Source organism: Budorcas taxicolor, chromosome 5 (assembly GCF_023091745.1).
Source record: "Budorcas taxicolor isolate Tak-1 chromosome 5, Takin1.1, whole genome shotgun sequence".
In the NCBI taxonomy this organism is placed as follows: Eukaryota; Metazoa; Chordata; class Mammalia; order Artiodactyla; family Bovidae; genus Budorcas; species Budorcas taxicolor.
In genome coordinates, this window is record NC_068914.1 from 69,059,169 (window position 1) to 69,086,740 (window position 27,572).

Genomic DNA, 27,572 nt, shown 5'->3' on the forward strand with positions numbered 1-27,572 from the left:
AAGTTTGGCTTTGGAAGGGACTTTAGAGCTTCTTCTCAGTCCAACTGCTGAGCTGGTCGTCACCAACTGAGGTATACAATCCAGTTTTCATTGCACGTCACAATCTGATCAAGAAATAGTTTGTTGCTGTCTAGAACAAGAGAACATGACACTTCAAGACAATTTTTTTGATCTACAGTCAGCTCATGAGGCACCCACTTACCAAGCTTTTTCACCTTTCCAGTCTGCTTCAAATGCCAAACGACCAAAGAATGGGCGACGCTAAGTTCTCGGGCAACTTCTCGTGTAGTTGTAAGAGGATCAGCTTGGATGATTCTCTCATCTGGCTGTTGGTCAACTTCCAATGGCTGACCACTACTCTCCTCATCTTCAAGAGGCTAATTATCTTTGCAAAACTTCTTGAATCACTGCTTCACTACATGTTCATTAGCAGTTTCTGGGCCAAATGTGTTGTTGATGTTGTGACCTATCTCCACTGCTTATGACCCATTTTGAACTTGAATAAGAAAATCACTGGAATTTGTTTTTGTCTAACATTATTTCCATAGTCTAAAATACATATAAAATAAACAGCAAGCAATAATTCATTAAAATAAACATTAAGCAAGAAATGCACAATAATGTATAACATAACCACATTTAAGAATGTACTCCAATATCAAACAGCAAATGCAACAATGCAAAACCGCGATTACTTTTGCACCAGTCTAATAATACCTACAATAGGAAAAGAAAGCCAATCAAAACAACACAGAGTGATAGAGATCTTAACATCAACAAAGACATTAAAACAGTCATTATAACTGAATTCCACATAAAGTTACAATAAAGAATAAACATATCAAGGAAAACATGAAAAAGATCAAAATTGGACTTCAGGATAAAAACTACGAATTCTGGGACACCAAATGCACTGTGAAATTACTAGCATATTAGACACTGCAGGAAAAAAGATCAGAGAACTTGAAAGACATGGAAACAAACTATCCAAAATGAAACAGAGAGACAAGAAAGATGAAAGATAAAGACATCAGTGCATTATGGGAGAACTTTAAGAGGACTAAAAGCAGTTCACAAAGGAAATCAAATAGGAGGCAGAAAAAAATATTTCGAAAAGCAGTATCTAAAATTTTTCTAAATTTGATGAAAACTATAAAGTCACAGACCCAAGAAGCTCAATAAACCTCAGTACCAGAAACATGGAGAAATGTTCAACGGGAAGTCAACCAAATCACTGAAAAACAGCAATAAAGAAAAAAATTTAAGAGCTGACAAGAAAAAAAGATATATTAGATAAACAGAACAAAGATAAAAATGACAGCAAAAGTGTCTTAGGTAACACTTAAGTGAGAAGACAGAAGAAAAACATGTTAAAGTATTAAGGGAAAAACTGTCAACCCAGAATTCAAAGCTCAACAGAAGTATCTTTAAACACCATTTCTTTTATATATATAAAAGTTGAGGACTTCCCTGGTTCAGTTCAGTTCAGTTCAGTTGCTCAGTCGTGTCCGACTCTTGGCAACCCCATGAATCGCAGCACGCCAGGCCTCCCTGTCTATCACCAACTCCCGGAGTTCACTCAGACTCACGTCCATCGAGTCTGTGATGCCATCCAGCCATCTCATCCCCTGTCGTCCCCTTCTCCTCCTGCCCCCAATCCCTCCTAGTATCAGAGTCTTTTCCAATGAGTCAACTCTTCGCATCAGGTGGCCAAAGTACTGGAGTTTCAGCTTTAGCATCATTCCTTCCAAAGAAATCCCAGGGCTGATCTTCTTCAGAATGGACTGGCTAGATCTCCTTGCAGTCCAAGGGACTCTCAAGAGTCTTCTCCAACACCACAGTTCAAAAGCATTAATTCTTCGGCACTCAGCCTTCTTCACAGTCCAACTCTCACATCCATACATGACTACTGGAAAAACCACAGCCTTGACTAGATGGACCGTAGTCAGCAAAGTAATGTCTCTGCTTTTGAATATGCTATCTAGGTTGGTCATAACTTTTCTTCCAAGGAGTAAGCGTCTTTTAATTCATGGCTGCAGTCACCATCTGCAGTGATTTTGGAGCCCCAAAAAATAAAGTCTGACCCTGTTTCCACTGTTGCCCCATCTATTTCCCACGGAGTGATGGGACCGGATGCCATGATCTTCGTTTTCTGAATGTTAAGCTTTAAGCCAACTTTTTCACTCTCCTCTTTCACTTTCATCAAGAGGCTTTTTAGCTCCTCTTCACTTTCTGCCATAAGGGTGGTATCATCTGCATATCTGAGGTGACTGACATTTCTCCCGGCAATCTTGATTCCAGCTTGTGTTTCTTCCAGTCCAGTGTTTCTCATGATGTACTCTGCATAGAAGTTAAATAAGCAGGGTGACAATATATAGCCTTGACATACTTCTTTTCAAATATGAAACCAGTCTGTTGTTCCATGTCCAGTTCTAACTGTTGCTTCCTGACTTGCATACAGATTTCTCCAGAGGCAGGTCAGGTGGTCAGGTATTCCCATCTCTCTCAGAACTTTCCACAGTTTATTGTGAGCCACACAGTCAAAGCTTTGGCATAGCTTTGGCATAGTCAATAAAGCAGAAATAGATGTTTTTCTGGAACTCTCTTGCTTTTTCCATGATCCAGCGGATGTTGGCAATTTGATCTCTGGTTCCTCTGCCTTTTCTAAAACCAGCTTGAACATCAGGAAGTTCACGGTTCACATATTGCTGAAGCGTGGCTTGGAGAATTTTGAGCATTACTTTACTAGCATATGAAATGAGTGCAATTATGTGGTAGTTTGATCATTCCTTGGCATTGCCTTTCTTTGGGATTGGAATGAAAACTGACCTTTTCCAGTCCTGTGGCCACTGCTGAGTTTTCCAAATTTGCTGGGATATTGAGTGCAGCACTTTCACAGCATCATCTTTCAGGATTTGAAATAGCTCAATTGGAATTCCATCACCTCCACTAGCTTTGTTTGTAGTGATGCTTTCTAAGGCCCACTTGACTTCACATTCCAGGGTGTCTGGCTCTAGGTGATCACCATCATGATTATCCAGGTCATGAAGATCTTTTTTGTACAGTTCTTCTGTGTATTCTTGCTATCTCTTCTTAATATCTTCTGCTTCTGTTAGGTCCATACCATTTCTGTCCTTTATCGAGCCCATCTTTGCATGAAATGTTCCCTTGCAAAGATGGGCTCGATAAAGGACACCACTTCCCTGGTGGTGCAATGGAAAAGAATCTGCTTGTCAAGGCAAGGGACACGGGTTCGAGCCCTATTCCAGGAATATTCCACATGCCATGGAGCAACTAAGCCCATGCATTACAAATACTGAGCCTGAGGTCTAGAGGCCGCAGGCCACAACTACTGAGCCCCATGTGCCCAGAGCTTGTGCTCCACAACAAGAGAAGCCACCAAAATGAGAAGCCACCACAATGAGAAGTCCAAGCACTGCAACCAAAAGTCACCCCTGCTCTCTGCAAGCAGACAAAGCCTGCACTAAGCAATGAAAAGTCACTGCAGTCAAACAAATAACAGAGGCTGCAAAAATTCTCACCAGTATTTCTGTATTAGATGAAATTTTTAAGTCCTTAAGATGTCAAAAACACCACCCAGTTGTGTACGTGACTGGTGATGGAAATAAAGTCCAATGCTGTAAAGAGCAATACCGCATAGGAACCTGGAATGTCAGGTCCATGAATCAAGGCAAATTGGAAGTGGTCAAACAGGAGATGGCAAGGGTGAACATCGACATTTTACGACTCAGTGAACTAAAATGGACTGGAATCGGTGAATTTAACTCAGATGACCATTATATCTACTACTGCGGGCAGGAATCCCTTAGATGAAATGGAGTAGTCATCATAGTCAACAAAAGAGTCCAAAATGCAGTACTTGGATGCAATCTCAAAAACATCAGAATGATCTCTGTTCGTTTCCAAGGCAAACCATTCAGTATCCAAGTAATCCAAATCTGTGCGCAAGACCAGTAATGCTGAAGAAGCTGAAGTTAAACCATTCTATGAAGACATTCAAGACGTTCAACTAATACCCAAAAGAAGATGTCCTTTTCACTATAGGGGACTGGAATGCAAAAACAGGAAGTCAAGAGATACCTGGAGTAACAGGCAAATGTGGCCTTGGGGTACAGAATGAAGCAGGGCAAAGGCTCATGGAGCTTTGCCAAGAGAACGCACTGGTCATAGCAAACACCTTTTTTCAACAACACAAGAGAAGATTCTACACATGGACATCACCAGATGGTCAATACCGAAATCAAATTGATTATATTCTTCGTAGCCAAAGAGGAGAAGCTCTATACAGTCAACAAAAACAAGACCAGGAGCTGACTGTGGCTTAGATCATGAACTCCTTATGGCCAAATTCAGACTTAAATTGAAGAACGTAGGGAAAAGCACTTAGACCACTCAGGTATGACCTAAATCAAATCCCTTACGATTATACAGTGGAAGTGAGAAATAGATTCAAAGGATTAGATCTGATAGACAGAGTGCCTGAGAACTATGGATGGAGGTTCGTGACACTGTACAGGAGACAGGGATCAAGCCCATTCCCAAGAGAAAGAAATGCAAAAAGGCAAAATGGTTGTCTGAGGAGGCCTTACAAATAGCTGTGAAAAGAAAAGAAGCGAAAGGCAAAGGAGAAAAGGAAACATATACCCATTTGAATGCAGAGTCCCAAGGAATAGCTAGGAGAGATAAGAAAGCCTTCCTCAGTGATCAATGCAAAGAAATAGAGGAAAACAACAGAATGGGAAAGACTAGAGACCTCTTCAAGACAATTTGAGATACCAAGGGAACATTTTAGGCAAAGATGGGCACAATAAAGGACAGAAGTGTTGTGGATATAACAGAAGCAGAAGATATTAAGAAGAGGCGGCAAGAATACACAGAAAAACTGTACAAAAAAGATGTTCATGAGCCAGATCACCACAATGGTGTGATCACTCGCCTAGAGCCAGACATCCTGGAATGTGAAGTCAAGCGGGCCTTAGGAAGCATCACTATGAACAAAGCTAGTGGAGGTGATGGAATTCCAGTTGAGCTATTTCAAATCCTAAAAGATGGTGCTGTGAAAGCGCTGCACTCAGTATGTCGCTCAGCAGTGGCCACAGGACTGGAAAAGATCAGTTTTCATTCCAATCCCAAAGAAAGGCAATGCCAAAGAATGCTCAAACTACTGCACAGCTGCACTCATCTCACACACTAGTCAAGCAATGCTCAAAATTCTCCAAGCCAGGCTTCAACAGTACGTGAACCATGAACTTTCAGATGTTCATGCTGGATTTAGAAAAGGCAGAGGAACCAGAGATCAAATTGCCAGCATCCATTGGATCTTCGAAAAAGCAAGAGAGTTCCGGAAAAACATATACTTCTGCTTTTATGCCAAAGTCTTTGACTGTATGGATCACAACAAACTGAAAAATTCTGAAAGAGATGGGAATATCAGACCACCTGATCTGCCTCCTGAGAAACCTGTATGTAGTTCTAGAAGCAACAGTTAGAACAAGACACGGAACAACAGACTGTTTCCAAATAGGGAAAGGAGTACGTCAAGACTCTGTATTGTTGCCCTTATTTAACTTATATGCAGAGTACATCTTGCAAAATGTTGGGCTGGATGAAGCACAAGCTGGAATCAAGATTTCTGGGAGAAATATCAATTAGCTCAGATGTGTAGATGACGCCACCCTTACAGCAGAAAGCGAATTGAAACTAAAGATCCTCTTGATAAAAGTCAAAGAAGAGAGTGAAAAAACTGGCTTAAAACTCAATGTTCAACAAGCTAAGATCATGGCATCTGGTCCCATCACTCCATGGCGAATAGATGGGGGGAAAATAGACACCTTGAGAGAGACTTTATTTTCTTGGGCTCCAAAATCACTGCAGATGGTGACTGCAGCCAGGTAATTAGAAGATGCTCCTTGGAAGAAAAGTCACGAGCAACCTAGACAGCGTATTAAAAAGCAGAGACACTACTTCACTGACAAAGGTCCATCTTGTCAAAGCTATGGTTTTTCCAGTAGTCATGTATGGATGTGAGAGTTGGACCGTAAAGAAGGCTGAGCACCGAAGACTTGATGCTTTTGAATTGTGGTGTTGCAGAAGACTCTTGAGAGTCCCTTGGACTGCTAGGAGATCAAACCAGTTAATACTAAAGGAAATCAACCTGAATATTCATTGGAGGGATTGATGCTAAAGCTGAAGCTCCAGTACTTTGGCCACCTGATGCAAAGAGCCAACTCACTGGAAAAGACTCTGATGCTGGGAAAGACTGAAGTCTGTGAGGAGAAAGGGACGACAGAGGATGAGATGGTTGGTTGGCATCACTAACTTAAGGGACTTGAGTTTGAACAAGCTCCAGCAGATGGTGAATGACAAGGAAGCCTGGCGTGCTGCAGTCCATGGCACAGCAGAGAGTCGGACATAACTGAGCAGCTACACAGTAACAACACCCATCAGATTTCAAATTAGTAGGTATTAGTTGTGATATTTTCCTGCAATCACTCAATAGCACCAATTGTTTATTTCTGCTTCTCTAGTGCTTGTTACAGTAAGGTTTTATTAATGTTGGAGGCATGGGTTGATAGAGGCAAAAGCCATCTTTCAAATCACGCAGTACAGTATGCCAGTATCATCAAATGCATGGCTTCCTTTGACAGCAGTGTTTGTTGTTCCGTATCTTCTTGAAATCTTCCATTGTCGGGAAAACCACCACTTTAGCCTCCACCATGCCTACTGTTTCATTCCTTGGTGTAGTATTTTAAAACCTCAGAAATGTGAGTTGAAGAGGGAAATAAAATTTGAACCTTTACAATTGTTAGATTAATTTGTTTTGCAAAGATTGAGTGCTACATGAATGCAATCTGTGGGCACTAAACCAAAGGTATTCAAATTACTGTTTTCAGACATTGAAAATGTAATAACTCTGTTTCTTGAAAGCAACAATACAGACATGCTTATTTGTAACAAGCACATACAAAATAGCCTAAAACGACTGCAGTAGCTATATTACTATCAGATAGAATAGACTTCAAGACAAAGATTATTAATAAAGATAAAAAGAATATTTTATAACCCCAAAAAGGTCATTTCATCAGGAAGGTGATGACCTTCAGCAAATAGTTACATTTTTATGCCCTCATTCTCATGTGATAAAGATTTTAGAAAAGGCAGAGGAACCAGAGATCAAATTGCCAACATCATGGAAAAAGCAAGAGAATTCCAGAAAAAACATCGACTTCTGCTTTATTGACTATGCCAAAGCCTTTGACTGTGTGGATCACAATAAACTGTGGAAAATTCTGAAAGAGATGGGAACACCAGACCACCTAACTTGCCTCTTGAGAAATCTGTATGCAGGTCAGGAAGCAGCAGTTAGAACTGGACATGGAACAACAGACTGGTGCCAAATAGGAAAAGAGTACATCAAGGCTGTATATTGTCATCCTGCTTATTTAACTTCTATGCAGAGTACATCATGAGAAATGCTGGGCTGGAAGAAGCACAGGCTGGAATCAAGATTGCTGGGAGAAATATCAATAACCTCAGATATGCAGATGACACCACCCTTATGGGCAGAAAGTGAAGAGGAACTCGAAAGCCTCTTGATGAAAGTGAAAGAGGAGAGTGAAAAAGTTGGTTTAAAGCTCGACATTCAGAAAACTAAGATCATGGCACCTGGTCCCATCACTTCATGGGAAATAGATGGGGAAACAGTGGAAACAGTGTCAGACTTTTTTGGGGGGGCTCCAAAATCACTGCAGATGGTGATTGCAGCCATGAAATTAAAAGACGCTTACTCCTTGGAAGGAAAGTTATGACCAACCTAGATAGCATATTCAAAAGCAGAGACATTACTTTGCCAACAAAGGTCTGTCTAGTCAAGGCTGTGGTTTTTCCAGTGGTCATGTATGGATGTGAGAGTTGGACTGTGAAGAAAGCTGAGCCCCGAAGAATTCATGCTTTTGAACTGTGGTGTTGAAGAAGACTCGAGAGTCCCTTGGACTGCAAGGAGATCCAACCAGTCCATTCTGAAGGAGATCAGCCCTGGGTGTACTTTGGAAGGAATGATGCTAAAGCTGAAACTCCAGTACTTTGGCCACCTGATGCGAAGAGTTGACTCATTGGAAAAGACCCTGATGCTGAGAGCGATTGGGGGCAGGAGGAGAAGGGCACAACAGAGGATGAGATGGCTGGATAGCATCACCAACTCGATGGACGTGAGTTTGAGTGAACTCCGGGAGTGGGTGATGGACAGGGAGGCCTGGCGTGCTGCAATTCATGGGGTCGCAGAGAGTCAGACATGACTAAGGAACTGAACTGAACTGAAAGGGCATAAATGTTGTTTTCTAACAGGGATTGTTCTAAAGACTGATGAGATAAAAATAACCTGTATATTTTTAGTATAGTGTCTGGCACATAGTAGATACTCATAAACGATGGCAATTTTTATTCTGTTTGAATATGGACTCCATGAGGGCAGGAATTGTTTTTAGTGTTTCTGTAGTGCTTAAGATGGTGCCTAGCAAGCATTTTTTATATGAATGACATGAATGAACAAATGAGCGAGTCAGAATTGTTCTATTCATGTATGTTGCACTTGTTGTTCCATAGGTACTGAGACAGACAGAGCCTTAGTATTTTAGAGCTGATAGTCTAGTTCTCTTTCGTATCTGCTGTGAGTTGAGTTGTGTCCTCTCCAAAGATAAGTTTTAATTCCCAGTGCCTCAGAATGTGACCTTATTTGGAAATAAGGAGTTTTGCAGATGAAAAGGTAATACTGAAGTATGATGGCCTGTTAATCAAATATGACTGATGTCCTTATAAGATGCGGGTAGACAGAAACAGGTGGGTGGGGAGTCGGGTGGGGCAGAGAGAATGTCCCATGATGACAGAAGTAGCAGCTGAAGCCCTGCAAGCTGCCAGGCAACGCCAAGGACTGTCAGCACATCAACAGAAGCTAGGACAAGGCAGGGAAGTACTCGTCCTACAGTTTTCAGAGGCAACATGGCCTAGCTGACAACTTGATTTTGGACTTCTGGCCTCCAGAACTGTGAGGCAGTAAATTTCAAAGCAGAATTCCTATTTCAAACGTCTATGACACAGGGCTCTTTGTTCTGTGCTTCACTGCTCTCAGTGTTAGAGAACCTAGGGAACTTGTAAAGTGACCCACTTCCATGTATGGATTGGAGTATGTTAAGCATTTTCTTTCAGATTGAAATACAATCATCCTCCGTATAGCCTTCCTATTGCTTCTTGCAGTGTTCCTTGCCTACGTGTGTGTGTGATAACTCGCCTCCTTCCTGTCCAACTCTTTGCAACTCTATGAACTGTAACCCACCAGGACCCCCCGACCAGCGGATTCTCCAGGCAGGAATACTGGAGTTGGTTGCCATGCCCTCCTCCACTAGATCTTCCCAAACTAAGGAATGAACCTGCATCTCTTATGTCTCCTGCATCGGCAGGCAGGTTCTTTACCACTAGCGCCACCTGTGTTCCTTGAAGTGAAGTGAAGTGAAGTGAAGTTGCTCAGTCGTGTCCGACTCTTTGCCACCCCATGGACTGTAGCCCACCAGGCTCCTCCATCCATGGAATTTTCTAGGCAAGAGTACCGGAGTGGGTTGACATTTACACAAAAAAACTCTAGGTATTTATCCACATGATAACTTCCCAAATGTTTGCTGATAAATAAAATTTATCTGGTAAAGTTTCTGTTCTTCAAGATAAACATATCTGGTTTCTGTGTGATATCTACCTGGGAAAAATAACTGAAAGAAACATCTATACATAAACACAATATTGAAGCAATTTAGCTATTTGCTTAATGGATATTTGCAATCTGTACAAATTGTGAGTTGAGTAAAGGTAAGTAAATTCAACAAGTAAAATCACCAAGAAATACTTCAGTGAAGGTTTTATGAAAGGTGATTATTTTAAAAATACACATGTATTACATTGTCTACTTACAAAATGCCTTTTCTGATTTAAGATTTATTATCTCTTTGGCTTTCATGGAACAACAATATAAAAGACATTCATTTAAAGAACATTCTGCATCACTAGTGTAGTTGTAGTCATTGGGGATGAAAATAGTGCCTAGTTCATAGGATACTTTTAAAGGTACAGAGAGTCAATGCATAGAAATTGTTCATACAGTGCTTTGATGTCATGAGTGGTTAGAGGAAGTTAGCTATTACACTGTTATCATGTAACATGTTAACAAAATCTTTTCTTAAAAAAGTGGGAGTCATTTTATATATTTCTGATAATTACCAAACATATATGCTTTCTTTGCACCTGGTAATACAAATTGTATAACCCATGTTTCCCATATTATTTGCCTGCTAGGAAGCTCAGAGCAAAATTTATTACTCAGTTTGTCATTAATTTCTTAAGAATCTCTGGTACAGAGATATTTGCCCCATTAAATCAAAGCATTCTTTGAAAAAACTGGTCTGTATAGTATTATAATATTTAATAGGACAAATGTTGGAGTGTTGAAGATTTGCTTTTATAGACTTTATGTAGGTAATGAAACATCGATGGTTGTATGATGAAGCATTCTTTTAGGTTTGTTTTCAGACAAGTAGCAGCAGTAATCCCATTAAAAATCTAACACAGCATAATTTCCTCCTAATTTGGTATCACTTTAACCCTCTAATTCTGTCTTTGGTGTATGTCGGCTTTGAGAAAGAGGGAGAAGGAAGGAAGATAGTTGTTTTTTTTTAATGTGTCTGCTTGTTAATAAGTTGCTTATGAAGTAGTCTTTAACCACAGTTAGAGACCTCACAAGACCGATTTCAGTGTTGTTTTTTCCTTTGTGGAGACATTTTTCTATCAGTATCATTTTCCTGCCATCTTCAGTTCATTTCCTCAGTTGTGTCCGACTCTTTGTGACCCCATGGACTGCAGCACTCCAGACCTCCTGTCCTACACCAACTCCCAGAGCTTACTCAAACTCATGTCCATCGAGTCAGTGATGCCATCCAACCATCTCATCCTCTGTCATCCCCTTCTCCTCCTGCCCCCAATCCCTCCCAGCATCAGAGTCTTTTCCAATGAGTCAACTCTTCGCATGAGGTGGCCAAAGTACTGGAGTTTCAGCTTTAGCATCATTCCTTCCAAAGAACACCCAGGGCTGATCTCCTTTACAATGGACTGGTTGGCTCTCCTTGCAGTCCAAGGGACTCTCAGGAGTCTTCTCCAACACCACAGTTCAAAAGCATCAATTCTTCAGTGCTCAGCTTTGTTTATAGTCTAATTCTCACATCCATACATGACTACTGGAAAAACTACAGTCTTAGACAGACCTTTGTTGACAAAGTAATGTCTCTGGTATTTAATTTGCTGTCTACGTTACTCATAACTTTTCTTCTAAGGAGCAAGCGTCTTTCAATTTCATGGCTTCAGTCACCATCTGCAGTGATTTGGGAGCCCAAAATAACAAAGTCTGCCACTGTTTCTCCATCTATTTTCCATGAAGTAACTGGACCAGATGCCATGATCTTTGTTTTCTGAATGTTGAGCTTTAAGCCAACTTTTTCACTCTTCTCTTTCACTTTCATCAAGAGGCTTTTTAGTTCCACTTCACTTTCTGCCATAAGGGTGGTGTCATCTGCATATCTGAGGTTATTGATATTTCTCCCAGCAATCCTGATTCCAGCTTGTGTTTCTTCCAGTCCAGCATTTCTCAAGATGTACTCTGCATATAAGTTAAATAAGCAGGGTGACAATATACAGCCTTGACGTACTCCTTTTCCTATTTGGAACCAGTCTGTTGTTCCATGTCTTGTTCTAACTGTTGCTTCCTGACCTGTATACAGATTTCTCAAGAGGCAGGTTAGGTGGTCTGGTATTCCCATCTCTTTCAGAATTTTCCACAGTTTATTGAGATCCACACAGTCAAAGGCTTTGGCACAGCCAATAAAGTAGAAATAGATGTTTTTCTGGAATTCTCTTGCTTTTTCTATGATCCAGTGGATGTTGGCAATTTGATCTCTGGTTTCTCTGCATTTTATAAAACCAGCTTGAACATCTGGAAGTTCACGGTTCACGTATTGCTGAAGCCTGGCTTGGAGAATTTTGAGCATTATTTTGCTAGCATGTGAGATTTCTCTCACTGCTGCATTTTCCAAATCTGCTGACACATTGAGTGCAGCACTTTCACAGCATCATCTTTTAGGATTTGAAACAGCTCAACTGGAATTCCATCACTGTCACTAGCTTTGGTCATAGTGATGCTTCCTAAGGCCCACTTGACTTCACATTCCAGGATGTCTGGCACTAGGTGAGTGATCACACTATCGTGATTATCTGGGTCATGAAGATCTTTTCTGTACAGTTCTTCTGTGTACTCTTGCCACCTCTTCTTAATATCTTCTGCTTCCGTTAAGTCCATACCATTTCTGTCCTTTATTGAGCCCATCTTTGCATGAAATGTTCCCTTGGGATCTCTAATTTTCCTGAAGAGATCTCTAGTCTTTACCATTGTATAGTTTTCCTCGATTTCTTTGCACTGATCACTGAGGAAGGCTTTCTTTTCTCTCCAAGCTATTCTTTGGAACTCTGCATTCAAATGAGTATATCTTTCCTTTTCTCCTTTGCTTTACGATTGCTGTATAATGTCACAAACCTCTGTCCATAGTTCTTCAGGCACTCTATCAGATCTAACCCCTTGAATCTGCTTGTCACTTCCTCTTACATAATCCTAAGGGATCTGATTTAGGTCATACCTGAATAGTCTAGTGGCTTTCCCTACTTTCTTCAATTTAAGTCTGAATTTGGCAATAAGGAGTTCATGATTTGAGCCACAGTCAGTTTCCAGTCTTGTTTTTGCTGACTGTAAAGAACTTCTCTATCTTTGGCTACAAAGAATATAATCAATCTGATTTCGATATTGACCATTTGGTGACGTCCATGTGTAGAGTTGTCTCTTGTGTTACTGGAAGAGGGTGTTTGCTATGACCAGTGCATTCTCTTGGCAAAGCTCTTGTTAGCCTTTGCCCTGCTTCATTCTGTACTCTCTAAGGCCAAACTTACCTGTTACTCCAGGTATCTCTTGACTTCCTACTTTTGCATTCCTGTCCCCTAAGATGGAATGGACATCTTTTCTGGTCTAAGTGACAAGCGTGAGATAAGCAGAAATAAACAGCTAGTGCTACTGAGCGATTACAGTAAGATATCTCAACTAATACCTAATTTAAAATCTGACAGGTAGCTTTGCTCTACTTTTTGAGCAAATAGAAATGTGAATAGTGTAAAAAAAAAAAGTCAAAAGAAACTGTAGTTAGTACTTTAGTATCAACTATCTGTTACTTGAGCAACTCCTCAGAAATTCAAAAAATCTTCATTTTTAAAGTATGTTTAATTGTGAATTTTTATCAATTCGGACTGGCCTTTCCTCCAATTATTCTAAAGAGTAAGATATTATTTAAATCAGAACAGAAAATATAATTAAAATTTACATAAAATAAAAGTTTTGTGGCTGAATTGTACGAGTAGCTAACATTCGAAAGCATATGAAAGAAGATTAAATTATACCACTGGAGATACAACAAAATACTCATTATGGATATAGAGAGAACTTACCAAATTTACCAAAATTACATATGTATCTCCATTAAACATCTGACTAATTTATACTAATTTGAATGTATTTTCTTACCTGCAGCTTCATCTCTTCTAAGTCTTTAGTTTTCTCAACTAATTCTCCTCGTACCTCTTCAAGCAGCAGCTGAAATTTTTCCTGGTGAGTTTGCTTTTCATTTAAAACGCGCTTGAGTTCATTTTGCAACTTTATGTACTCATCTTGCAACCTAATTTTTAGAAAAAGAAGAATTTAAGTGTATCCATTGCCTTTTAATTGTATGACCTTAAAGTCAACCAACACTACAGAACAAGATCAACACCACAGATTCTATTTAAACTTCCAAATATCATTGCTTTACCAAGTGTCACTTAACTATTAACACTGTAATTTCTGAATACAACTTTACTTTGAAGGAAAAAATATTTAGCCACTGAGATACATAAATTTTATATCCCACTTTCAAAATAAGACTTTAATAAATTTATAATCCACTTGATTTAAAGAACATTTACTGTATTCAAAAAGTTTTAAATGTATATTGTACATTATAACAAAATTATACTGTATGTTCCAGGGCAAATATTCAGACAAAATAAAACTTTGTAGTCAAGCCTCTCACCTCCAAATTTAAATAATTACCTTGTGTGTTCAGCTTTCAGAGTCTGATAATTAGTTTTATGATGTTCACATCGTAATCGTTCATCAGTTAACATTTTTTGGAGCTCAGATTGAGAATGTCTCAGTTCACTGTCTCCACCAGGAGGAAAAATGGTGGGAAAAGTGTCCATATTGGTAACTGAGTGGACAACCATGTAAAAATAAGTTCTGGCTTTCTTAATGTCTTAGTTTTCTTTCCAAGAGTATTTTCCACTTTCTTCTTGCTAAGACAGAATCTCAGGAGGTCAAATTATACCTGTAGAGAGACATACACTTAATGATCAGTGAACTTCTTCAGTGTTATATATTTTTATCACTTACTATCCTCCTTATCATTTCTATAACAAAACTCAATTTTCACATTTTCAATTGTTCATAAAACAAAATTCAAAAATAAAGTTGAATCATACCTTAAATTTTCTTTACTTCCATGCAGTTTCTGTGACTATCAAGGTCACATCTCCAAGTAGTAACCTAACTAGAAGTATTGATTCTTCCACTATAAGTAGTCCTAGATTCACATATCACCAACATTTTCTAAAGCTACTGAGGTAAATTTCAAGGGTGGATTCTGGCACAAAATCCATACTCTGAAACCAGGGGAAAAGCCATTTGGATCTTGGTAAGTGACTAGTGAGAGTCACAGTCTTCACAAAGATGAGCTTGAACATGTAATTATGTCTGTGATTAATGTTACAAAGGGTGTTTTACTTGACACAAGGTGACTGCACTTGGGCAGCAGATTCAGAGGAGAAATCAGCTGACACATAAATATTGATCATCTATGTATTATGCACTGTGCTAAGGACAGGAAACTCAATCACCAATTCAGGATTATGAAAGTAACTGAATGCGTGCTTTATCTAGAAGTAAAAAACTGACAACAGTGTTCTTACTGTAAATAAAAACAAAAATTTTAATCAAAATAATTCTGCTACTTTTAACTTCATTTATCTTTCTCAAGACTATTATATATATATATATATATATATATATTTTCCTCTCTCTCTTAGTCATGGGTAATTATGAATTACCTTTCCTTACTACAAGAGACAATCTTTAGCCTACACAAACCAACCATTCGATTGCTGAATCTTGCTTGAAATACATCATTTCTGATAAATTAATGTGATGTCTACATATTACATAAGAAGACTTTTAAACTAAAAATGAGGTCACTTTGGTTTCCTGCTTTGTCTATGAAGAATCTGCCTCCAATGTAGGAGACATGAGTTCAATCCCTGGGGTTGGGAAGATACCCTGGAGAAGGAAATGGCAACCCATTCCAGTATTCTTGTGGGAAATCCCATGAACAGAGGAATCTGGCAGGCTACAGTTCACAGGGTCACAAAAATGTCAGACATGACTTAGCAATGAAAGAACAACAAAAGTCTTTCAAGGACGCTTTACTTCTTATTCTTAGGTTTAATGTGCACAAGGATTCAACCTTTGAAAATGCACAGTGAACTGTTTGTAGCAGCTACCTCGACATTATCCTGTTACGAGTATATATTTTACATTTGCCATGGAATTTATAAACTAGATCATAAAACTGGCATGTAATTTTGATTCTGCTCTTTGATCCAAATTAGTTTTTAAGAGACAGAAGCATACAATAAATGTATCTCGTATTTTCTATTAATATCACCAAAATGCATTATAAGGCTTTGATTTTAAATAGCCAAAAGCTTAAACTATATTAGAAAAATCAAAGGCTACCCTTTAGTCCTACTACTAGTGAAAGAAAGATTTCCAAACTGAGTTTTTGTTTTTGTTTTTTTTTGTATTCCAGTTAACTTGACAGTAAGGTAAATACTCTCACTGATCCCCTACCCAAAAATTAGTTAAGTCCTCACAGAAATAAAACTTTCCTCTTGGGAATTGAAATATTCACTAGAAGTACTTACTTTCTAGGATTTAACTAATTTTAGAAAATCCCATTCTCATTCACCACCACATTACCTCATCTCCAATTCTAGCTTCTATGCAAACATATGTATAATTGCCCTCTTATATTTTCCCAAACCAGGAGGATTTCTCTGCTCCAAGATGATGTTTGCAAATTCATTACCTTTTTATATGTTTAAACTTTATTGACTAATAAAGCTAGAATATACCAACACACATTACCAGTAAGTACCACACCGAAACACACGATACACTTTCCCCTCGTACACGAAGGGGCTATCCCAGGTGGCTCAGTGGTAAAGAATTTGCCTGCAAATCCTGGCGACACAGAAGAAATGGGCTCGATCCCTGGGCCAGGAAGATCCTCTGAAGAAGGAAATGGCAACTCACTCCAGTATTCTTGTCTGGATGATCCCATGGACAGAGGAGCCTGGCGTGCTACAGTCCATGGGGTCACAAAGAGTCAGACACACCTGAGCAACTAACCAAACCTACATGAAACACAAAAAAATCACGTTGCTAATTTCCATGTGTGCATATATGTTCACATGTACATGCATGTACACGCACACGAATCTATACTAAGCTTTCTGGAAAGCTGTTATTTTTGTTCAGTGGCTGTCATGTCTGACTCTTTGCGACCCCATGGACTGCGGCACATCAGGCTAACCTGTCCTTCACTGTCTCCCAGGGTTTGCTCAGATTCGTGTCCACTGAGTCAGTGATGCTATCTAACCATCTCATCCTCTTCCACCCTCTTCTGCTGTTCGAAACTTCCCCAGCATCAGGATCTTTTCCAATGAGTTGGCTCTTTGCATCAGGTGCCCAAATCTGCTTATTTCCTGCCCAATCTTCTGAAAATAGCTGGATGAGTACCCAAATGTAATTACGACATAAGAATTTTCTCTGTGACATTGTTTTTAATTAAAAAAATGAAAAAATCAGAAATAAGCTAAACTTCCATAAATAAAGGAAGGTGTATCTACCCTATCATTGTAAGTTAGATCTGGCTGCACAGTATGGTGAAGATTTGGCTCCACAGTACGGTGAAGAGCATGAATGACAGATACACACCCGTGTTTACATACACACAGTCAATTAGTGGTACAGCAAGCTGAGAATAGTGGTAATTTCTGGGGAAATAATAACTGGGAGACTCTCTGACAGGAAAACTTCTACTTTCAATTTTATTGTTATATTTTATTTTTAAAAGTTACAAATTTTTTTTTTTCAGGTAATGAACAATTCTATCACTATATTCAAATTACCTTCAACCAAATTCAACTACTTTGCTTTCACTCTACCTTCAACATCCTTACTTTCCAGCTTTTGGTACTGATACCAGTATTATGCTACCATTCATCCAAACTTACAACCCCAAAGTCTTCTCTGCTTTCTCACTCAATTTCCCATGCACAGACAACAAATACTCTCTTTAAAATGCACTCCATTCTCTCCATTCCTTCTTGACTACAAAAAGCCAGACTTGTATCACCTAGACTACTAGAACTTTTTATTGTCCCTGTTTCCAATATTTTCTCTCTAGTCTACCAAAGCACTGCCAAATCAGCAGTCAGAAATTTTGTTTCACTTCTCAGTTCAGTTCAGTCGCTCAATCGTGTCCGACTCTTTGCGACCCCATGACTCACAGCATGCCAGGCCTCCCTGTCCATCACCAACTCCCAGAGTTCACACAAACTCACGTTCATCGAGTCAGTGATGCCATCTAGCCATCTTATCCTCTGTCGACCCCTTTTCCTCCTGCCCCCAATCCCTCCTAGCATCAGGATCTTTTCCAATGAGTCAACTCTTTGCATGAGGTGGCCAAAGTATTGGAGTTTCAGCTTTAGCACCATTCCTTCCAAAGAAATCCCAGGGCTGATCTCCTTCAGAATGGACTGGTTGGATCTTCTGGCAGGCCAAGGGACTCTCAAGAGTCTTCTCCAACACCACAGTTCAAAAGCATCAATTCTTCAGCACTCAGCTTTCTTCACAGTCCAACTCTCACATCTATACATGACTACTGGAAAAAACCATAGCCTTGACTAGACGGACCTTTGTTGGCAAAGTAACGTCTCTGCTTTTGAATATGCTATCTAGGTTGGTCATAACTTTCCTTTCAAGGAGTAAGCATCTTTTAATTTCCTGGCTGCAATCACCATCTGCAGTGATTTTGGAGCCCAAAAAATAAAGTCTGACACTGTTTCCACTGTTTCCCCATCTATTTCCCATGAAGCATTAAAGAATGCTAAAAGGGTGGAGAAATTAAAATTACTAAAACACTCTAAAAAACGGTTTCTCAACATAAAAGAGAAGTTTAAAAGGAAAAATATAGCCATATGCTTTTTTTATAAGCCATTTTTAAAACACAAGGGTGCAGAAAAGTTGAAATTAAAATCAGAGAAAATAATACAAGCACTAATAAAAAGAGATGTTAGAACTAATATTAATAGCAAACAAAGTTGATTTTCAGACCAAAAAAATACTAGTAAAGATGAAAAGACACATTCTTTCATCACAAAAGGTTAAGTACACCAACAAGATGTCATAATTTTAATTTACATACAACAAATGAGATAGTCAGAACTACAAGGAAAAACAGACAAATTCACAATATTAGGGAGAGAATTTAACCATTATTGTTGGTAACTGATAGAACAAGCAGAAAAAAATTATCAGTAAGAAATACAAACAACTTAAACAACATAATTAACCAACCTGACCTGACATTTATAGAAAACTGTACCCAATAAGTATAGAATAAATTCCTTATAAGCATGCATGGAACATTTATAAATAATTACATGCTGGATCATTTATAAATGACTATAAGACTATGTCCAAGCCTTTGACTGTGTGGGTCACAATAAACTATGGAAAATTCTGAAAGAGAGAGGAATATCAGACCACCTGACCAGCCTCCTGAGAAATCTGTATGCAGGTCAGGAAGCAACAGTTACCACTGGACATGGAACAACAGGCTGGTTCCAAATAGGAAAAGGAGTACATCAAGGCTGTAAATTGTCACCCTGCTTATTTAACTTCTAAGCAGAGTACATCATGAGAAACGCTGGGCTGGAAGAAGCACAAGCTGGAATCAAGATTGCCAGGGAAAATATCAATAACCTCAGATATGCAGATGACACCACCCTTATGACACAGAGTGAAAAAGAACTAAAGAGCCTCTTGATGAAAGTGAAAGAGGAGAGTGAAAAAGTTGGCTTAAAGCTCAACATTCAGAAAACAAAGATCATGGTATCTGATCCCATCACTTCATGCAAACAGATGGGGAAACAGTGGAAACAGTGACAGACTTTATTTTGGGGGGCTCCAAAATCACTGCAGATGGTGACTGCAGCCATGAAATAAAAAGACGTTTACTCCTTGGAAGGAAAGTTATGACCAACCTAGACAGCATATTCAAAAGCAGAGACACTACTTTGCCAACAGAGGTCCATCTAGTCAAGGCTATGGTTGTTCCAGTAGTCATGTATAGATGTGAGAGTTGGACTATAAAGGAAGCTGAGTGCCGAAGAACTGATGCTTTTGAACTGTGGTGTTGGAGAAGACTTTTGAGAGTCCCTTGGACTGCAAGAAGATCCAACCAGTCCATCCTAAAGGAAATCGGTCCTGAATGTTCATTGGAAGGACTGATGTTGAAGCTGAAACTCCAATACTTTGGCCATCTGATGCAAAGAGCTGACTCATTTGAAAAGACCCTGATGCTGGGAAAGATTGAAGGCATGAGGAGAAGGGGACGACAGAGGATGAGATGGTTGGAGGGCATCACTCAATGGACATATGTTTGAGTAAGCTCCGGGAGTTGGTGATGGACAGGGAGGCCTGGCGTGCCGCAGTCTATGGGGTCGCAAAGAGCTGGACACGACTGAGCTGAACTGAACATGCTGGATATCTCACATTAAAAATATACATATCTCACATTAAAAAATTATACAGAATATGTCTTCTGACTATAATTTAACTAAAACTCAATACAAAAAGGTAACTGGAAAAGTTACATATGCTTAGAAAGAAAACATTTCTAAATAACTTACAAACTAAAGAAAAGTGACTGTAAAAGTCAGAAAATATTTAGAACCAAAGGAAAATCGATTATTAAAACTTGAGGGATAAAGATATTTGCTTCCAGGAAGATGGAGCAGATGTACATTTCCCTAAGCCCAGTAATACAACAAAAGTCTCAAATGTTATGTTATGATATGACATATAACATGACTCTGAAAAATGGAGACTAGAAGGAAAATCAGCTAAGAACCCTGGGAGAAAAGAACCAACACAGCGGCAGGCTTCCTGGATTTTCTTTTTTCCTCATTTATGCCCAACTTGGAGGTGAAGAAGCTGGCAGTGAGTTCAGACCCCTCTCCCAATCCCACAAAATGTTTTAACCCTCTTCTTTAGCCAAACTAACAAGAAAGGGGAAGCCCAGCAAGATTAAAAAAAAAAAAATTTAAGACAATAATGACCTACTACAAGCAAATACTATGGAGAAAGTCGTGTACCACTTCCACACAAGCAAAAGCCAAAGCCAGGCTGTAATCCCAACATCCTATCAGGGATGATACACAAGCAATCAGGAGGTTGGCACTTTTCATCTCTGCTGAAAAGTAGTTAAGCCTCAAGTTCCTGAATGTCAATGGAGACCACGTGGGTCACCTGAACTTTCACTCCACCAAGAGTAAGCATTAGCACAGCCCTCAGTCTGCTTAACTGCTGTCAGAGAAGGCCTAGTGGAGAGTGAGGACCGGCACTACACTCAGCAATAACAAGGCCACCCTTTCTGCTGTGTCAGTAGAGACCCCCTGAGAAGCCAGAGGCCTCGCCACCCAACAATAAAGTGATAATCTTCCACAACTCAGGTGCCAACAGAGGCTAAATGGAAAAACTGGACTTTCATCCCCAATTGGCAATAATGAGATAGTATTTCCCCTCTTTCTCCCCCCATCAAAGAGATGTCCGGAAAAGCCAGCTAAAACAGGTTTAAGTAGAATCCAAAGTCTCATTAACATAAACCTCAAAGTTCCAGGTTTCAAAAGAAAATCACTGTCATATCCAGAATGAGAAAGATCTCAAATGTAAAAAGACAACTGCAAGATGCCAACACTGAGATGACAGAGATGTTAAAGTTATCTGACAAAGATTTTGCAGAAGTTATGATTAAAATGCTTCAGTGAGCAATCACAAACGAGCTTGAAATACATGAAAAAAGAGAAAGTCACAACAAACAAATGTCTCAACAAAGAATTCAAGATATAAAGAAGAACCAAGTGGAAATTTTAGAAATTAAAAATACAATGACCAAAATAAAAATCTAAGTATGAGCTCAACGTATGAAAAGATAAAGAACAAAGAATTAACTAGAAAAGAAATTACTCACTTTGAAAAGACAACAGATTAAAATAACAGATGCTCAGGGACTTGTAAGAAAATAAAACATTTACCATTTGTGTCAAAGTCTGATTCCAGTTATATGATTATCCAAAATAGGTAAATCCACAGAGACAAAGTAGATTGTTGGTTGCAAAGAGCTTGGGGTAGGGAATAGGGAATGACTGCTTAATGGGTACACAGTTTTCTTTGAAGGTGATAAAAACGTTTTGAAACCAGAAATGGTAGTTGTACAACATCATGAATGTACTAAATTGCACTGAATTGCACACTTTCAAATGGCTAATTTTGTTATATAAATTTCAACTCAATTTAAAAACCTTAAAGCAAACCAAGAACTGAAAGGCACATCAATTTGATACAAGGTGTGTTCAAAAAGAATATAATAAAAACCATGCTTGATTTCAAACTCTTCAATGCTTGCCTTTGAGAATCTGATTAATAAGACAAGGATGTCCATTATCACCAATTTTACTCAACTTTGTACCGAAGATCTGGAAAAAGACAAAGGTATAAAAGGTCAAAAACAAAAGGAGAGAAAAAAACTTATATACAGAAGTTCTGATAGTATGTATATAAAGTACAGAAGAATTTATAGAGAAATGATTAGAGGAAGGAAGAAGGACTGCTAAGGAGATTAACACAAAAAAACTAACTGTATTCTACATACCAGCAACAGAATATTTTAAAAGATAGTCTTTGTTCATGGGTCCTCTTGATATCTCCTTTTATGTTATGAAATCTTTCTTTGAATCTTTTGTCCTATTTCTTCTGAATTATCTTTTTAATGTACTAATGTGTAGGAGTTATTACCTCATGTGAAATGCCAGGCTGGATGAAGCACAAGCTGGAATCAATATTGCTAGCAGAAATATCAATAACCTCAGCTGCGCAGATGACACCACCCTTACGGCAGAAAGAGAAGAAGAACTAAAGAGCCTCTTGATGAGAGTGAAAGAGGAGAGTGAAGAAGCTGGCTTAAAACTCAACATTCAGAAACCTAAGATCATGGCATCCAGTCCCATCACTTCATGGCAAATAGATGGGGAAACAACAGAAACAGTGAGGGACTTTTTTGGGGGGGCTCCAAAATCACTGCAGATGGTGACTGCAGCCATGAAAGTAAAAGACACCTGTTCTTTGGAAGAAAAGCTATGACCAAGCTACACAGCATACTAAAAAGCAGAGTCATTACTTTGCCGACAAAAGTCTGTCTAGTCAAAGCTATGGTTTTTCCAGTAGTCATCTATGGATGTGAGAGCTGGACTATAAAGAAAGCTGAGCACTGAAGAATTGATGCTTTTGAACTGTGGTGTTGGAGAAGACTCTTGAGATCCCTTGGACTGCAAAGAGATGAAACCAGTCCATCCTAAAGGAAATCGGTCCTGAATATTCATTGGAAGGACTGATGCTGAAGCTCCAATACTTTGGCCACCTGATGCAAAGAACTGACTCACTGGAAAAGACCCTGATGCTGGGAAAGATAACAGGCAGGAGGAGAAGGGGACGACAGAGGATGAGATGGTTGGATGGTATCACCGACTCAATGGACATGAGTTTGAGCAAATTCTGGGAGTTGGTGATAGACAGGGAAGCCTGATGAGCTATACCCCACAGAGTCACGAAGAGTGAGACACCACTGAGTGACTGAACTGAACTGAATATGCGTAAGAATTCTTATAAAATTAAAATCACAATGAGAAAACCAAAAAGACTGATGATAATAAGTTTGGAGAAAACAGAAGAGACAAGTGATAGTATATCCACTTTTGGGAAAAACAAGTAGTATCTAGTCCTGTGGTTACTGCTGAGTTTTCTAAATCTGCTGGCATACTGAGTGCAGCACTTTAAAAAACTCATCTTTAGAATTTGAAATAGACTAGCTTTGTTCGTAGTGATGCTTCCTAAGTCCCATTTGACTTCACACTCAAAAAATGACTCTAGGTGAGTGATCACACCATTGTAGTGATCTAGGTCATTAAGACCTTTTTGGTGCAGTTCTTCTGGGTATTCTTGCCACCTCTTGATATTTTCTGCGTCTGTTAGGTCCATACAGTTTCTGTCTTTTATTGTGGCCACTTTTGCATGAAATGGTCCCTTGATATCTCTAATTTTCCTAAAGAGATCGCTAGTCTTTCCCCTTCTACTGTTCTCCTCTATTTCTTTGCATTGTTCACTTAAGAAGGATTTCTTCTCTCTCCTTGCTATTCTTTGGAACTCTGCATTCAGATGGGTGTATTTATCTTTTCTGTTAAAGTGCTGCACTCAATATGCCAACAAATTTGGAAAACTCAGCAGTGGCCACAGAACTGGAAAAGGTCAGTTTTCATTTCAATCCCAAAAAAGGGCCATGCCAAAGAATGTTCTAACTAGCACACAACTGCACTCATTTTACATGCTAGCAAAGTAATGCTCAAAATCCTTCAAGCTAAGTTTCAACAGTACATGAACTAAGAACTTCCATATGTTCACGCTGGATTTAGAAAAGGCAGAGGAACCAGAGATCAAATTGCCAACATCCACTGGATCACATAAAAAGCAAGAGAATTCCAGAAAAACATCTATTTCTGCTTCACTGACCACACTAAAGCCTTTGACATCATAACAAAACATGGAAAATTCTGAAAGACATGGAAATACCAGACCACCTGACCTGCCTCTTGAGGAGTCTGTATGCAGGTCAAGCAGCAACAGTTAGAACCAGACATGGAACAACAGACCTGTTCCAAATCAGGAAAGGAGTACGTCAAGGTTGTATACTGTCACTCTGCTTATTTAACTTATATGCAGAGTACAGCATGGAAAATGCCAGGCTGGATGAAGCTCAAGCTGGAATCAAGACTGCCGGGAGAAATAATAATAACCTCAGATATGCGGATGACACCACCCTAATGGCAGCAAGCAAAGAGAAATTAAAGAGCCTTTTGATGAAGGTGAAAGAGGAGAGTGAAAAAGCTGGTTTAAAACTCAAGATTCAAAATACTACTATCATGGCATCCAGTCCCATCACTTCATGGCAAATAGATGGGGTGGGGGGGTGGAATGGAAACTGTGAAAGACTTTATTTTCTTGGGCTCCAAAATCACTGCAGACAGTGGCTACAGCCATGAAATTAAAAGACACTTGCTCTTTGGAAGAAAAGCTATGACAAACCTAGACAGCATATTAAAAAGCCAGGCTTTGCTGACAAAGATCTCTGTCTAGCCAAAGCATTGGTTTTGCCAGTATTCATGTATGGATGTGAGAGCTGGGCAGTAATGAAGGCTGATCACTGAAGAATTGATGCCCTTCAACCGTGATACTGGAAAAGACACTTAAGAGTCCCTTGGACTGCAAGGAGATCATTCTGGTTAATCCTAAAAGAAATCAACCCTCAATATTCACTGGAAGGACTGATGCTGATGCTCCAATACTTTGGCCACCTGATGCACAGAGCCGACTCAATGGAAAAAATGCTGATGCTGGGAAAGATTGAGGGCAAGAGGAGAAAGGGGCTACAGAGGATGAGATGGCTGGATGGCATCGTCGACTCAATGGTCATGAGTTTGAGCAAACTCTGGGAGATGGTGAAGGACAGGGAGGCCTGGCATGCTGCAGTCCATGGGATCCCAAAGTCAGACACGACCAAGTGACGGCACCACAAAGCAATATCTAAAGTTAAAGAAATGAATATATATTATGACACAGCAATTCGCTACTTGATATATATCTAATTAAAATGTGAGTAATTAATACAAGTATACCACGAGATACTGTTCCCAGCAGTATTATTCCCAACTGAAACCTAGAAACAAATCATACTGCCATTAACAGCTGAAGAGACAAACTGTGATATAAAGGAATCAGCACTATATGGCAATGAAAGCTATACACTCTACATAGGTATCACAAATACACTATCCAAACAAGAGAGAGTCAAAAGAACATATACTCGTCTATTCCAGACATCCAAAGTTCAGAAAAAATGAAAAGAGGACAAAATGAGATTTAGAGAACATACACTTAGACATGTCTGGGTTGTGAAACAATTCAGGGGGAAAAAAAAAGAGGAAGTGATTAACACAGAAGTCAGGATAACGTTACCTGAGGAAGGCTGCTAGTAATCTAACTCTCGATCTCGGTTGTGGTTACACTGGGGTTTGCTTTGTAAATCACCCAGATGTGTACTTTTGTGTACTTATCTTTTTTAAACTTTATTATAATCAACGTTTTTTAAACAGATTTAATTTTGAATTTTAAAACTCAAATTTCTTAACTTTCATTCAAAACCTGGTCTCAGCATCGCCAAGGACCCTGGTCTTTTCCGCTGCCCTGCCAGCATAATGTTGTCTTAATTATCCTCACAGCTGTGACAGCACCACAACTTCAGACATCACATGGATACACAATAACATGTGTGAAGGACTATTTCTTTTACTAATTCTCTTCTGTTTAATTTCTTTACAGTTTTTGTTTTTAAGGTTAAAATTTACATATAATGAAAGGCATAAATTTTAAGTATACAATTCCATGAGCTCACAAAGGAAGAACCCAAGAGTATTACACTGTTATATTTAAACAAAAGCACATTTTGTTCTTTTACCGATGCGCATTTGGATTGTTTCCAGTTATTATGAATAAAGTTGCTTGTAACAAGACGTTCTGTGGACATATTTTCAGTTGGGGAGAGGTGTAAATATATAAGCGGAACTGCAAGATTATGAAGTATATGTTTATAGCAAACTGACAAATCTTTTTCAAAGTAGTCGTACTGTTTTCCATTTCAACCAACGTAAGAGTTCTTTCCTCCACATTTTGGCCAACATTTGGTGTTGTCAGTTGTTAAAAGAAAAACTGAGGCACATTAAAATTTTCAAGTTTATAGGAGCATAAAGGATCAAACCCGGATCTCCTACATTACAGGCAGATTCCTTACCATCTGGAGCCACCGGGGGAACCCTCCATAGCAATTCAATTCAATTCAGTCATTCAGTCCTGTCTGACTCTTTGCGACCCCATAGACTGTAGCACGCCAGGCCTCCCTGTCCATCACCAACTCCAGGAGCTTGCTCAAACTCATGTCCATCAAGTCAGTGATGCCATCCAACCATCTCACCCTCTGTCGTCCCCTTCTCCTCTTACCTTCAATCTTTCCCAGCATCAAGGTCTTTTCAAATTAGTCAATCTTTTGCATCAGGTGGCCAAAGTATTGGAGTTTCAGCTTCAGCATCAGTCCTTCCAATGAATATTCAGGACTGATTTCCTTCAGGATGGACTGGTTGGATCTCCTTGCAGTCCAAGGGACTCTCCAGAGTCTTCGCCAACACCACAGTTCAAAAGCATCAATTTTTCGGTGCTCAGCTTTCTTTATAGTCCAACTCTCACATCCATACATGACCACTGGAAAAACCACAGCTTTGACTGGATGGACCTCTGTTGGCTATGTAATGCCTCTGCTTTTTAATATGCTCTCTAGGTTGGTCATAACTTTTCTCCCATGGAGCAGGCGTCCTTTAATTTCACAGCTGCAGTCACCATCTGCTGTGATTTTGGAGCCCCAAAAAATGAAGTTTGTCACTGTTTCTCCATCTATTTGCCATGAAGTGATGGGACCAGATGCCATGATCTTAGTTTCTGAACATTGAGCTTTAAGCCAACTGTTTCACTCTCCTCTTTCACTTTCATCAAGAGGCTCTTTAGTTCTTCTTCACTTTCTGCCATAAAGGTGGTGTCATCTGCATATCTGAGGTTATCAATATTTTTCCCGGCAATCTTGATTCCAGCTTGTGCTTCATGCCAGTCCAGCATTTGTCATGATGTACTCTGCATATAAGTTAAATAAGCAGGGTGACAATATACAGCCTTGACGTACTCCTTTTCCTATATGGAACCAGTTGTTTCATGTCAGTTCTAACTGTTGCTTCTTGACTTGCATACAAATTTCTCAGGAGGCAGGTAAGGAGGTCTGGTATTCCCATCTCTTGAAGAATTTTCCACAGCTTGTTGTGATCCACACAGTCAAAGG

General features: G+C 39.3%; 1 protein-coding gene across 1 annotated transcript in view; it reads right to left on the reverse strand.

Moving 5' to 3' along the window:
- The window catches only part of CEP83 (centrosomal protein 83), a 134,128-nt gene that overhangs the window by 73,994 nt on the left and 32,562 nt on the right, over positions 1–27,572 (reverse strand). The window contains exons 2-3 of the mRNA XM_052640012.1: positions 14,237–14,510; positions 13,673–13,823 (exon numbers count right to left, since the gene is read on the reverse strand). Coding sequence (XP_052495972.1) covers positions 13,673–13,823; positions 14,237–14,409 — 324 coding nt within the window. The 5' untranslated portion in view covers positions 14,410–14,510. The remainder of the gene's footprint in view (positions 1–13,672; positions 13,824–14,236; positions 14,511–27,572) is intronic.